Source organism: Myodes glareolus, chromosome 8 (assembly GCF_982192425.1).
Source record: "Myodes glareolus chromosome 8, mMyoGla1.1, whole genome shotgun sequence".
NCBI classification, from domain to species: domain Eukaryota; kingdom Metazoa; phylum Chordata; class Mammalia; order Rodentia; family Cricetidae; genus Myodes; species Myodes glareolus.
Genome location: NC_142033.1, coordinates 5,437,501 through 5,451,704, shown reverse-complemented (window position 1 = coordinate 5,451,704; position 14,204 = coordinate 5,437,501). Strand labels below are relative to the sequence as shown.

Below are 14,204 nucleotides of genomic sequence, written 5' to 3'. Positions count from 1 at the left end.
GTAGAGAAAAATGTGTAGCTCAATAAAATCAATAAAAAAATAAGGAAAGAAAACAACTAGCAGGTCACAGTGACATGTTTAATTCCAGCAATAGGGAGGCAGAGGCAGGCTGATCTCTGTGAGTTCCAGTCCAGTCTGGTCTACAGAGTGAGGTCCTGGACAGCTATGACTGTTATACAGAGAAATCCTGTCCCCCTGCTCCAAAAAGAATCAACAAAACAGAAACTAAAAATACAAGGAGCATATGACAGAACTATGCTACTTCTAGCTACGTGTCCACGTCAACAAAACACAGAGGTACCGACTCCCTGCACTGATCGCAGCCCTATTCATAGCGTTGACGTTTTGGTCTTAGCCTAGATATCTGTCACAGATAAATGGTTAAAGAAAATGTGATATGTGTATGGGATGGCGCTTTACCCATAAAGAATTAAATTATGTAATTTGCAGCAAAGTGCATATAACTTGAGATCATTGTCTTAAACAAAATTATCCAGACTCTTATATGGATAATTGTTTGTTATAGATATGTAAGCCACATATAATAAGGATTCCAAAACGCTACAGAGACGTTTACATATCGAAGTACGTTGTCGTACTGTTCACAAAGGCCATAACGTGGAACCAATCTATGTCTGTCAATGGATGAATAAAGAAAATGTGTCATACACATAACGGGATTTTACTGTTATAAAGAACAAAATTATGATAGTCATAGAAAAATAGATGGGAGTAGAGCTCATTTATGTTAAAAGAAGAAACATACTCAAATATAGACTTAAATTTGCATGTGAGTGTGTATATATGTGTGTGTTCACGTGTGTTTGTGTATGTGGGTATGTGTGAGAGTGTGTATGTGCATGTGTCTGTGAGGCTGTAAATGTGTGTGTGTGTGTGTGTGTGTGTGTGTGTGTGTGTGTGTGTGTGTGTGTAGGGTCTGAAAGTAGAAAGGGAACCTTGAGAGAAGAGGAAGAGGTCTAAAGGAAGCAGTGAGACAAGATGAAGGGAGGGTGATGGAATTTGCACTACTTATTACGAAACCAAAAGGGAGGACTATGTTGATGACCAGCAAGAGGGGCCAAGAGAATGAGAAAGAACAAGGACAAACTTAAATAATATATGTGCATTAGTATCTCACAGTTAAACCTGTTTGTGTTCTAACCCAAAATTGTCAAACAAAATAGTCAATACAGTGAGCATTTTTTAAACCTCTGTAACATTTCTCAAGCTTTAAGGTGAAACTCCTTTTCCTTTGTCTCGATTCAAAATTAATGCTTACCCGTAGAAGACCACTTTTTCAGGAGGCAGATTTTGTTGTCTATATTATTTAACAATGGGATAACAGGATATGTAGTATTTCTTAAGGGTGTTTGTAAAACATCTTAATTTCATGCCTAAACCCAAGAATCTCACTCTCTGATTAATAATGTTCCCTGTCTGCAGACTGGGCTTCTGTCAGAACAGTCAAGCAGTCAAGACAATCCCGAGACACCGGAACTCCTATTTAGGGACAAGAGGGTCATCTGTAGCGCTGAGAAAGCTATATACCAGGCAGAATCTAATTAGCAACCTCCAGATAAGAGTCAATATAATAAAATTCCCCTCCAACCTAGGTGACATTTAAGCACCTAACTTTTCCAGTGATGTGGGAATTTTCATGTAAACAAGAGAACAGCAATATTCTTTATATGCTTCTATTTAACTTCTTACAGTTTTTACGTTTTAAGATCGCTCTTTGCACCTAAGCTTCTTTATTTCCATTGACAAGATTTACAAGGAATTTGGGTATTTTAAACTCTTGGTCCTATCAACCAAAAGTTATCTGAGAGTGAGACATGGATGTACAAGAGACAACACTCCCGGGTTTAACTTGTTTAATGTGTGGATTCTAACAATTGGAAAATCCCACTCAGGGAAAACGCCAGCAGCAGCATGTTTGAGTTCAGAAAGCAAAAGCACGCGCCTCCTCGAGTCAGAAGGGCACGTTGTCCTCCCCTGCTTGGCTGAATTGCTCTCAGTGCAAACCGCCTCATCTTCCCAAGGCTAGAGGCACAGGCATTCTTAACTGTGAATTCACAAAGCTGGACTCCAGGGCGTGAGTGTAGGAAGAGGGAAGCAGATTGTGTCGACCTAGGATTGCTGAAGGCATCAACAGAGCAGAACAGGGGTGCTTTGGTTCTCAGGGTCCCTGGCCCTGATTGTGAACCGGGTCACTGTTGAGAAATACTTCCTTACTCGGCGTTCTGGGAAGCCGGGTGTACACAGTGGGCCTCTGAGGATGTTTTCCCCTGCTGCGCTCAGAAAAGCGCTGAAGCTTTTGCAGGCTGTCGCCTTTCCAGAAATGCCGCCATCGTGTGGCACTTGGGCGTTACAAAGGGAAGAGTCCTGGGAAAGGTCGTGTGGTTCAACTGAAGTTAGCAGCTCCAGCAAAATCTATTCCTATACCTCCCTAATTCGCGTTGAGTCATTCCTGTGGGCGCAGGATAAACTGCAGTGAACTCTGTGGACATCTTGTTGCCTTTAGGATTTGTGGAATTTCCCTTCACTACACCAAAAACACAGCAGACTCATGCGGGTGTTGTGCTTACAGGGCGAAAAAGTGTTTAAAAGCAGAAATAAGAAGCCTGTTTTCACAGCTTTATAACCTGTGTGATTTATATTTTATAGTCACAGGTACCACCTTAATAAAGCATGTGCTAGTTAGTGACCTTCAAATGAACAATATTCATTCATTTTGAGTACATGCACCAAGAGATAACTCAAATGCTCAAAACAGCTTTGCACTTCTTATTCTGACCCTGTAGAAGATGACTTAGTCTAAATTCATATTAAAAGTAATATTTGGCAAGTAGGACTGACAACGAAGACAATAATGGTTTGATCTACCTTGACTCTCAATTACCGTGTGCCTCTTACAATGGAGACGTAATCTAATAAGGAGCGTGTTCTCCGTTTCAGGTAAGGGAAGAAAGGAAGTAATTGAAGAACAATATTGAATATTTAAAGCAGCTCTGTTTCATCTATAATTTTATTTGCTTTTAACTTCTCAGTAAAGTCTTATTAATACAGATAATAAAAATTGCTTTTCTTATTAAGTAGCCAACTTTATATATGTTGGAAAATAAAACTCAAAAAAGACAATTCAGAAACTTCAGTTCTGTCTTTAGAGAGGATCCAGACTACTGTTTAATGTGTTTGGCTTAAAGATGTCTTACATCTGCCCTCATCCCCACGTAAAGACATTACAAGTCATGACTACTCACCACTGCAGAAGATTTCAGTAATAGTTAATGCACACATTCTTTAAAATGGGGAGGGGGAATCGGCAGCCCCTCCAGTACTGTTAACTGTGCGTCCTATAGAAAGGCTACTTGCCCAAGGCTACACAGGGCACTGGTGGCAGAGGCCTAAATGCCCCAGTCTGGCTCCCGCAGCTTCACGGCCCAGCAGGCACGCAGCGTTCTCTCACAAAGGCTTGCTTAGGCAGCCTCTGCCCGGAACAACTCATGCTCTAAAGTCTTACACGCTGACACAGTTTATGTGACTATCAGCACCATCACCTCCCAGCTGCCCCAACAGTGCAACAGAGATTCATGGCTCTGAAGGGTCACCGGAGGCATGACTTCACAGGCACATGTGGAATTTCGGGGTCACTGTGTGGTTTGTCTAAATGGCATGCTCCTGCATGTTTGAAGTGTCAAAACTGAGCTGTGGTCTTGTTTTCATTTTATCTGTTGCTGCTGTTTTCTATTTTATTTATTTTTTATGTGTCTTATTCTGTAGCCCAAGTTGGTCTGGAACACAGTACATAGCCCAGGCTAGCCTCGAACTCATGATGGTCCACTTGAGTGCTGGGATTATAAACCTGAGCCACTGTACCCGAGCTGATCTGAGCCATCAAATACAAAGACAAAGGGGAGGTGGTCTCAAAATCCTACCTACAGAGACAGGAGTTTCCTAGTCTTCAGTGAGGCTGATAGAGACAAATGCATATCCACATGCCCTTTACCTGTAACTTAGGTTGAAAGAGACTCCACCCCAGTTCCTTCCATTCCCCTTTGATGTTTATCCACTAATTCAACAACTATAAATGAAATCCGTGAGACTGATTAGCTGTTCCCTTCCCTATGAACCTACATGCCCTTCCAGGATTCTAAGTGCATCCCATAAACGAAAAGAGGAGTTAACGATGTTGTACATAAGCAATGTTTTCTGTGTTTCCTTTTCTTCTTTCTTTCTTTCTTTTTTTTTTTCAACCACAAAACCAGAGGGGGAAGTTGTGGGAGCAGGTGGGCCGAGCAGTGGCAAAAACCTCATGACACATCACTCCGCCTCCTGGGTTGGTGGAGACTGTCTGGAGCAGCATTTAAATTCTGGGAGGTCCGAGCTGTCAGCAGCAGGACAGGAGGAGCTAGGCATCAGCATCCCGGCTTTGCAGTCTCTCGCCAGCCGCATTCTCTGAGGAAGTCAGCCAAGGTAAGCTTGCAGCTGGCTAGGAAGGCTGCACTTCTCCAGGCTGGATTCTGTGGGTGAGTCCAAAGAATACGCTTTAACTGTAGCACTCGTCAGCCAGACAGATTGCACCGCTATAGTCTTTCTGAACGAGCAGGTCGGATACTCTGCGGGCTTCCAGGTATCTGCAAAGTCAGTTGAACAGAGAAGTCAGAAATAAACTGAGTTCGTTCTTTAAAGGACAGAGAAAATTGCTGCTAATCACACACACACACACACACACACACTGTAAAGTTCTATGTCTCTATGGAGCAGATTTCTATATCATTTTAAAGTAGATGGATTACTGTGGAGGCAATTAAAGAAGGGTATTATATTTTAATATAAATCATTGATAGTGTCATTTTTAATAGACTAACTCATCTACTTGGGGAGGGAGCTTTCTCAATGTCTTGCTTCTGCACTGGCTTTTAAATCTTTCACTAAGATTCTTGTGTGATAACATGTAGACTCATTATCACACACAGAAAAGCTGTTGACTGTTCTCAATGTTTTTCATTGCAAATGAAAAATCTTACTCAATTTCAAAGTTATCTTTCTTTTAGCTTTATTGCATGGTGTTAACTTGTTTTAAAAAAAGTCACATTGGAAATGCAAATTTGAAAAATGGAAAAGCAATTTTTTATCATTTTATTTTCTTTTTGATTTTCCTCCTTGGGAAAAGTACTGCCACCGTAGTTCGCTGTTTTAATTACCAAAGTACTGTGAAACTGATCCTAGGTGTGGAGAGCTGGAGACATCACATGGTGGTAGGATAAGCTCTGAGAGGCCAGATATACAGTCTGGATAAATAGAAGCCGGGAAACTGCACCACCCTTGCCAAGGGCGAGGGATTGAGAGAAAGAAAAGGCACACAAATGTTGACTCAAAAGCCTCCACATTGACGTTTTCTCGGAGATGCAGAAAAGATTCCAGAATTTATTAGTGGCTCGGTAGCAATGTGGTAGTGCAAAGAGATATGTCTACGTTGAACTTGTCAAGATACCAAGTATTCCTCACAAAATATATTGCAGGACCAGCTACAGCCATGAGATTTGCAGTGATTTGCTTTTGCCTCATTGGCATTGCCTCCTCCTTCCCCGTGAGTACAATCGAATCTTAGAGAAAATTCTTGAAAGTTAATGGGCTTTGGCACATTCTCATGTAATTTTTTTCCCTTCACTTTTCTATCTTAAAGGTGAAAGTGACTGATTCTGGCAGCTCCGAGGATAAGTCGGTAAGCACCTTTAGGTTGATCATTTAACTGAAGAATGTACACAAGCATTGCAAAGGTTGCTAGGAACAGTATTTTATTTATTTTTCTTCATAATCAGACCTGTTTGTTTCAAAGTACTTACTGACTATGTAGTACAGATGGAGGCAGTACCAAACGGCATTGTTTTTAATGAACAGACTCACTTTTAATTAGATTTTTAATATACTAAAAGTGTGTTCCAGGCTATTGCTACTTATATAAAACAGGTCTTAGGACCTTGAATGACTCTTTCTCTCCTTGAGTCAGCAAGCTTGCCTAGAAGCAAAAAGTCCCAGAGGATGAATTTAAAACACCACTCAGATGTTGGCCAGAGTTGTTCGTTTGGCCATAATATTTACAGTACTGCCCAAGACACTTGCTAAGAAGCCCATCATAAAGAGAAAGTTTGTTTGTGCTATTTAACTCTACTGTGCATGTCAGCAGATTTTAGACCACATTTCCTAGACAGAATGAAAACCAAACCAACATCTCTATTTATTACGATTATTTGATGAACAGCCTTAGTTACTTGCCCCTCCATAATAGGTGAACATGTGCCAGGCAAACCCAGATGGGCCATGGCCCAAGTCTGGACAAAGAAGCACACAGAATTCAGTTCCTGATGAACAGAATAAGGGCCAATGCAGAGTTGCCTGGGGGCCGCTGCAGCTTCACAAAGACAGTCAGGGAGGCGCTTGTACATGGGGTGTGTAAGATGGGATGGGAAAACAGCCTGCCTGTGTTCCGACAGACTTGAGAATGCAGGTGTTGAGTTACAGTTTAACCAAATAGGAAAATTAACATTTCTATGAGGGGGGACAATTATTGGTACTTTAGAAACAGAATAAAAGAAATATTCAAAAAATATAGGAATGCATTTTTTTAAAAGATATAATAGTACAGTTCATCAAATAGTATTTAGGATATAGTTGAAAAGCTGAAGTCAGTTTTTTTAGAATCTAAGAACCATAGAAGTAAAAGAAAATATGGAAAAGTGTTTAAGGCTATGCCCTTGAAGTGAACACTAGCCATTTATGTTAAGATCATTAAATCTTTTTTAGCCTATGTATTTTGATTACATGTCCTTCATAGCACATTCTTTACATTATAAACGTAACTTATGTCATGTGACGAATGTCACTTATACTGTGAAGTGACCAAATGTGGCCAACACAGCTGACCATGGGACACTTACTTCCTGAATGAGCACAGTCGTTCTCCAGATTCTGTTTCTACCATGGGCAGCTTGGTACAATAGACCTTTTGTGCAATGACTTTAACGTTGTATTTATGGCTGTCTGTTAAACACTAGACTCAAGTGCCTATTGAGTAATTAAACTGTGGCAAGTTCAATGGAGAGATTTAGGATTGTTTTGTTTTTGTTTTTTATCTTAATTTACATTTAAATTAGGTACATTTAGTTTAATCTTAGCTTACGTTTAAATAGCTACCTGTGGGTAAACTCACCATCTTAGAAAATACTGCCTTAGGGAATTCCTCTTTAGTCCTATGGAGAGAAAAATGATGGGATCAATCTTAATAAGAGTGTTTACCTGAGAGAAAACATCAAAGGTAGACGAGGCAAACGAACGATTGACCAATGCTGACAGTCAGCGTGCCTGGGCTTGAACACCAGCTCTGCCACGGCTTCCTACCTACACATTGTGGTGGAGTTTCTCCTGCGGGGTTATCTGGGAAATACTGATGTCTACCTCGTAAGGGGTTTAAAGGACTGAACCAGTATTTATAAATCACTTTGAAAGAAGACCTGTCCCACTATTAATGATATTTGAAGTGCCATTAAATGAATCAATAACAAAAAACAAGTTATAAAAATGATTTCTGAAGTTTTGCAAGGAAGTGGGAATATATATCACGCTTTCCCTTCAGGGAAAAGATCATGGCACACAGATCCCTGTGTTTATGTTTTAATAATGACATTGCACATCGTTTTTTCAATAGCTTTACAGCAAACATACAGATGCTGTAGCCACCTGGCTGGAGCCCGACCCATCTCAGAAGCAAAATCTTCTAGCCCCACAGGTACTGTTAGTCAATTTCTCAAACTGAAAAATAGGACTGGAGCAATGGCACAGCCATTAAGGGTACTGGCTGCTCTTGCAGAGGACCCGGGTTCCATTCCTAGGGTCCAGATGCCAGTCCTCAACCTTCTGCTAACTCTGGTTCCAGGGGATTTTCTGCCCTCTTCTGATCTCCTGGGGTACTGCATGCACACGGTACGCTAATATAATGAGACCACATTATACACACTAATATAATGCAAGACACTTAACACACAAAATAAAACAAATAAATGATAAAACAACAACAACAAAACAAGTAAAACCCCTAAACAATAATAATAGACTGCGACTAACCAAACCATACAAGTTACTTAGTGGGATCTTTCTGCTTTTTAGGTAAATAGGGGTCTAGAAGACCAGTCCACTTTGCCCCACTGTAAACCATCAGTCATGCTGAAAAATGTGACCTGCTTTAGATTGAAAAGAATAACTTTGCATTAGGCAGCTGAGCATGTAACGTGTGTGCTAACGTGTGACCTTCCTTCCCCAGAATACCCTGTCCGTGTCCTCTGAAGAAACAGATGACCTTAAACAAGAAGTAAGTTTTCCTATGCAATGAAACCTGCTGTGAAGAGACCTGGAGGAAGTGGCTGTGCCATTCCCTTCAGCCTTTCAGCCCATTAGCAAGTGTCCTAGTGAATCTCCATTCCAAAGCTTGCTCAGGAAGGAAATACATTCATTCACTGTCAAAATGCACAAGTTCTACAGATAAGTTTAGTGTTACGGAAAATATCTACTCAAGTCTGATACTGGAAACATTAAGCCTCTTATAAAGTATGAAAGTTAGTTTAAAGATGTTTTAACTAATATTTGTTAAACAGATCATCAGTGTTTAACAAAGCCACATTTTTTTTACTTTAAAATGTTTATGTTGCTAATATTAAAAGATTATTTGGTAGGTCGGTGATCTTTCCTATTTGCTGAGCAAATAAATAAAATTTCCCTTAAGATCCAATTTAAATATATAGATGATCTCTGATAAGAAAAGTTAGATTAAAAGAGCCAAAATATTTGCAGATTTGTAGTTTAATAGTCCTTATTTTTTAGTTCACGACATTGATTTGGGCTATAGTTTGTATTCCTGTGACTCGCAGAGTCATGTCTTGAATATCCTTGATAATACGGAGGCAACGATAGATACATAGATAGATAGATAGATAGATTGATTGATAGATAGATAGATAGATAGATAGATAGATTTAATTTTAAGATTTTCTATATTAAGGTACAGATGATCTGATATTTTGTGGAATTACATTTCAGATTAAAATCAATCTAGCCTTATTTATGCTTATTACCTCAATGAATTTTGTAAATTAATAATGTACACTATTTACAAGGGAAAATGCTAGCGATATGAACATCATACTTGTTAAGTTTGCCTTGAAAATTTCTAAGAAAATAACATTTCATTAAGAAGTCAAAGAAGTGTCTCAGAATGCTATTTCATTTATTCTTGTGCTAAAAGGCAAGAAAGAGGCCCATTTCCTCACCTTAAACCATGGAATGTACTGTAATTGCAAAGATCCTGAAAGCAAATTAAAATATTTCAACCAAGCCAGCACAGCATAAAACCCAAGCACTCATTTACTGAGGCATCTTGGTTTTCGATTTAGACTCTTCCAAGCAACTCTAATGAAAGCCAGGACCACACGGATGATGATGACGACGATGATGACGGAGACCATGCAGACAGCCAGGACTCTGTGGACTCTGACGAATCCGATGACGATGACCATGCTGACGACTCTCACCATTCGGATGAGTCTGACGAGACCTTTACAGCCACTACACAAACAGAAATTCTCACTCCCGTTGTCCCTACGGTAGAAATCCCTGATGGCCGAGGCGATAGTTTGGCTTACGGGCTGCAGTCAAAGTCTAGGAAGATCCACATTCCCAGTGACCAGGTAAATCCCTTGTCAGACACATGGAATAGCTATGACTTGAGCTCACTTCTCGGAAACCAGAATCTACAAATTCACTCGCTATTCACTGAGCACGGTACATTTATTTGAGGTCTGCTTTTTGACCTTTGAATACAGAGCATTTTTCCTTTGCTGAAGTCTTGCTTAAAGTATGCTTAAAGTCTTTCTAATTTTGTCTATTACACACAGTTCTGTCTTTCCAAATTCAGTCTCTAAGCAGTATTTAATAGCCATTTATGTTAGTTCAATAACTACTGCAGAGAGGTTTTTTTGTGAAATATAATGATCATATTTGGAAGCCAAGTGTGTGAGGGGAACTGTAAAAATCACAATTATGATGAGCGTAATCAAAGGGTCTGAATTAGACTCAGCCTTGTTATTTATTATTCAGTTTACAAGTTAACTTTCAATGTCTTTTTCTGTAAGTCAGAGATAATGAGATGATGAGGTTACCCTACTAGTTTTATTTATCACAGACATAAATGATGAACCTAATAAACTAGAAACGGCTGCCATGATGGTGACAGAAGTGCAAAGTACATGCTAGGGTATTTTCTTCTTCAATCGGATTTTAGAAATATTCAGAGCAGTTTGACCTAAAAGTTGGAGATAAAGGATTATAATGCTCTTATCCTTGGCCGTTTGTGTAATTCTTCCATTTGTTCTGGTTCAGTTTTCTGATGAAATAGGTGAGGATCTCACCTCACACATGAAGAGCAAGGAGTTGGATGATGTCCTCAAGGTCATCCCTGTTGTCCACCGTCTGAGCGTGCCCACTGACCAGGACAGCACTGGCAAGACCAGCCATGAATCAAGTCAGCTGGATGAACCAAGTGCGGAAACCCAAAGCCATGAGCAATCCCAGGAGGATAAACAGAAGGCCAGTCATGAGAGCACTGAGCTGTCTGATGGAATTGACAGCAAGGAAAGTTCCAGAGCCAGCCAGGCACATCAGAGCCGTGAGTTTCACAGTCACGAAGACAAGCTAGTTCCAGGCTCGAAGAGCAAGGAAGATGCTAACTCTCTGAAATTTCGCATTTCTCATGAAATAGAGAGTTCCTCTTCTGAGGTCAATTAAAAAAGAGGCAAAACCACAGTTCTTTACTTTGCTTTTAGTTAAAAAGGAAAACAGAAAAAAAATATTAGTAAGGGCTAAGCAAGAATATCAACTGCTCATTTCTCAGTTTAATGGGTTTGTGTATGTGAAGAAGGAAATAGATAATATTTGGGGTCTTTAGCTTAGTTTGTTGCTTCATGAAAAATCCTTGTAACCTAAAAGCTTCATCACTTTGCCTCTGTTCTTTCTGTAGAGGAAATGCAAAAGGCCACTGCACCTTAATGATTGTTACTCTTTTAATAAAATGTATGTAGACACGAGCAAAATGTCTTTACATGGTTAAAAGAGAGCCTATACCAGCCTAAGTCACCACATCTTTCGTTTTTATAATTAGTGTATATTTTGTTGTGATTATTTTTTTGGTGTGAATAAATCATATATCATGAATGTAGCAGGTCTGGTGGTGTCAATTATTTCTTACTGGTTTCTCACAATTCCTCTGCAGTTTCTAAAATGTAACTGTTTCAATGAATTTGCCCACTTTGATCAGTAGAACAAGGGCTACTCCCCAAGAGTTGTTAGCAGGCAGAACCACAAGGCTCTTCTACGGAGTATTCTTACCTAATCATAACATTCACCAGCTAATGTAAAAGCTAATGAAAGCTTGGATGTAATCAAGTCTACCTTTCTGCTTTCTATAATTATCTATTAATTTTCTTAGTAAATGTGTGGCTTTCCTGCCTTTCTGTAGGCCTTTTAGCTATCATTCTTAGGTAAGAAGCAATATATATATTTAATTAAAATAATTTAATGAAGTGAAAACAAATTTGTGCTGAATTTCATTCAGATGTGAAATTTCAGAAGGACTAGAGTGGCATACACACCTTTTATCTTTAAAACTAGATATCCCATAGATCTAATCTACATGGGAAGTAGAAAAAGACAAGATCTCCTGAGTAAATTGGGAGCATGGGGACCTTAGGGGAGGGTTGAAGGGTGGAGGGGAGAGGCAGGGAGGGGAGTAGGAACAAATATAGAGCTCAATAAAAATCAATAAAAAAAACTAACTAGATATCTTGTCTAGAACTCATGAAAACAACCTAAATACCCTTCAACTGACACATGAATATTATTCAACTTTAAAGAATTCAGTCATGAAACTTGCAGGTAAATGGATGGAACTAGAAAAGATCGCATTGAGGGCGAAATCCAGACCAAGAAAAACAACACCGCATGTTTCTACCTGTGGCTCCTAGCTCCAAATCTTCAGATGTGAATATATAGTCAGAAGTAACTATAGAAAACAGAAAACAGAACAGTAAAAAGGTACAATAGGTTTCAGGGGAGCAGTAGAGATGAGAAAAACAAACAGGGTATAAGTGATCTGAAGCAGAAAATGAGTGAACTTTGTTTAGAGAGGGGGTGAGACAAATACAGAAGAAGAAAATAAATAACAATGAGTTATCTGGAAGGGCCATATATATGTCTATGCATCCATATATAAATAGAGTTTAAAGAAAGATTCCTATCTGGGCTGACAATGTTCTCCACAAGAGTTATAGGCTGTCTATCAAAACCACAAGACCAATTATGAGATGTTTTCTTTTGAGTTGTTGGTCAGGGTTGCCCAAGAAATGCCCAAAACATTACAGGCTATTGTTGTTGCCCTTCCAGAGATTGAAGATAAAAGTCCCTATTGTTGAAGATATTGTTGGTGTCTTCAGACATAAGACCAAGAGGGTTGGAATTGGATCTGACCTGAAAACCTCCTCCCCGACTACTGACTCTCATGACCAAAAGGTGCCTTGCAAGCTTCCTTGGGAGGGAAGCAACCAATTGTCATACCAAGCTATGATGCCTATGAGCAAAAACAACAATCAACATACCATGATTCCAACTAAGGGTGCAACAGTGGCATGCATATTTTGGCAGCAACCAATAGCTCTCTACTTGGACTTAAAGCCCATTCAATGAGAAGGAAATCATATCTAGTACTAGAAATTTAGTCAGTTAACTAGGGCTAGTGAAGCCATGGATCTTGTAGGAGAACCTACAACTGCTACTTTAATAATCCCTAACTACATTCTAAATATTTGTCATTAAACGCACAGATAATTATAATTTTCTCTTTTCATCAAAGCAACATCTTCTTGGTACAGATTAAGACCTTATGGAAAACCACAACTGATCAAAATGCAGAAAAAACACAAGATAATTGTCTTTCTGGGTCTGGGTTACCTCACTCAATATGATGTTTTCTAGATCCATCCATTTGTCTGCAAAATTCAAGATGTTATTTTTTTCTGCTGTGTAATATCCCATTGTGCAAATACACCACATTTTCCTTATCCATTTTTCGGTCGAGGGGCATTTAGGTTTTTTCCAGGTTCTGGCTATGACAAACAATGCTGCTGTGAACATAACTGAGCACATGTCCTTGTGGTATGGTTGAGCATCCTTTGGGTATGTACCCAAAAGTGGTATAGTTGGGTCTTGAGGAAAGTTGGTTTCTAATTTTCTGAGAAATTTCCACACGGATATCCAAAGGGGCTGCAACAGCCTGCATTCCCACCAGCAATGCAGGAGTGCTCTTTTTTATCCACAACCTCTCCAGCATAAGTTGTCATCAGTGTTTTTGATCTTGGCCATTCTTATAGGTGTTAGATGGAATCTCAGAGTTGTTTTGATTTGCATTTCTCTGATGACTAAGGATGTTGAGTATTTCCTTAAATGTCTTTTAGTCATTCTAGATTCTTCTGTTGAGAGTTCTTTGTTTAGATCTGTACTCCATTTTTTTTAAAATTGGTTTATTCTTTTGATGACCCATTTCGTGAGTTCTTTGTATATTTTGGAGATCAGACAGACCTCTGTCTGATGTGGGGTTGGTAAAGATTGTTTCCCATTCTGTAGGCTGTCATTTAGTCTTGTTGACTGTGTCCTTTGATTTGCAGAAGCTTTTCAGTTTCAGGAAGTCCCATTTATTAATTGTTTCTCTCAGTGTCTGTCCTACTGGGGTTATATTTAGGAAGTGGTCTTCTGTGCCAATGCCTTCAAGTGTACTTCCCACTTTCTCTTCTATGAGGTTCGGTGTGGTTGGCTTCATGTTGAAGTCTTTGATCCATTTGGCCTTGAGTTTTGTGCATGGTGATAGATATGGATCTATTTTCATTCTTCTACATGTTGATATCCAGTTATGTCAGCACTGTTTGTTGAATATGCTTTCTTTTTCCCATTTTATATTTTTTGCTGCTTTGTCAAAAATCAGGTGTTTGTAGGTGTGTGGATTAATATCCAGGTTTTTAATTCAGTTTCATTGTTCTTCCTGTCTGTTTTTATGCCAATACCAAAGCTATTTTTAAAGCATAAAGCAAAGAAAACCAGCCTACAAA

General features: G+C 39.3%; 1 protein-coding gene across 4 annotated transcripts; it reads left to right on the top strand.

Moving 5' to 3' along the window:
- Window positions 1–4,323: 4,323 nt before the first annotated feature.
- Window positions 4,324–11,266, top strand: Spp1 (secreted phosphoprotein 1). Of its 4 annotated transcripts, none has more exons than XM_048427470.3 (7): window positions 4,325–4,476; window positions 5,526–5,593; window positions 5,690–5,728; window positions 7,709–7,789; window positions 8,321–8,368; window positions 9,447–9,740; window positions 10,432–11,266. In XM_048427470.3, the coding sequence occupies exons 2-7, from the start codon at window positions 5,540–5,542 to the stop codon at window positions 10,834–10,836; spliced, it is 921 nt and encodes a 306-aa protein (XP_048283427.1). In that variant the 5' UTR covers window positions 4,325–4,476; window positions 5,526–5,539; the 3' UTR covers window positions 10,837–11,266. The 4 variants fall into 4 exon arrangements, with proteins under 4 accessions (XP_048283432.1, XP_048283427.1, XP_085547691.1 ...); XM_085691565.2 differs by lacking the exon at window positions 4,325–4,476 and adding an exon at window positions 4,506–4,529; XM_048427475.3 differs by lacking the exon at window positions 7,709–7,789 and having other exon boundaries at window positions 4,324–4,476.
- The last annotated feature ends 2,938 nt before the right edge of the window (window positions 11,267–14,204 follow it).

Coding starts and splice junctions, on each gene's coding strand:
- Spp1 (XM_048427470.3), top strand. CDS start 5,540: ATGAGATTTGCAGTGATTTGCTTTTGCCTCATTGGCATTGCCTCCTCC. Junction 7,790..8,320: donor AAAATCTTCTAGCCCCACAG/GTACTGTTAGTC, acceptor TTCCTTCCCCAG/AATACCCTGTCCGTGTCCTC. Junction 8,369..9,446: donor CAGATGACCTTAAACAAGAA/GTAAGTTTTCCT, acceptor TTTTCGATTTAG/ACTCTTCCAAGCAACTCTAA.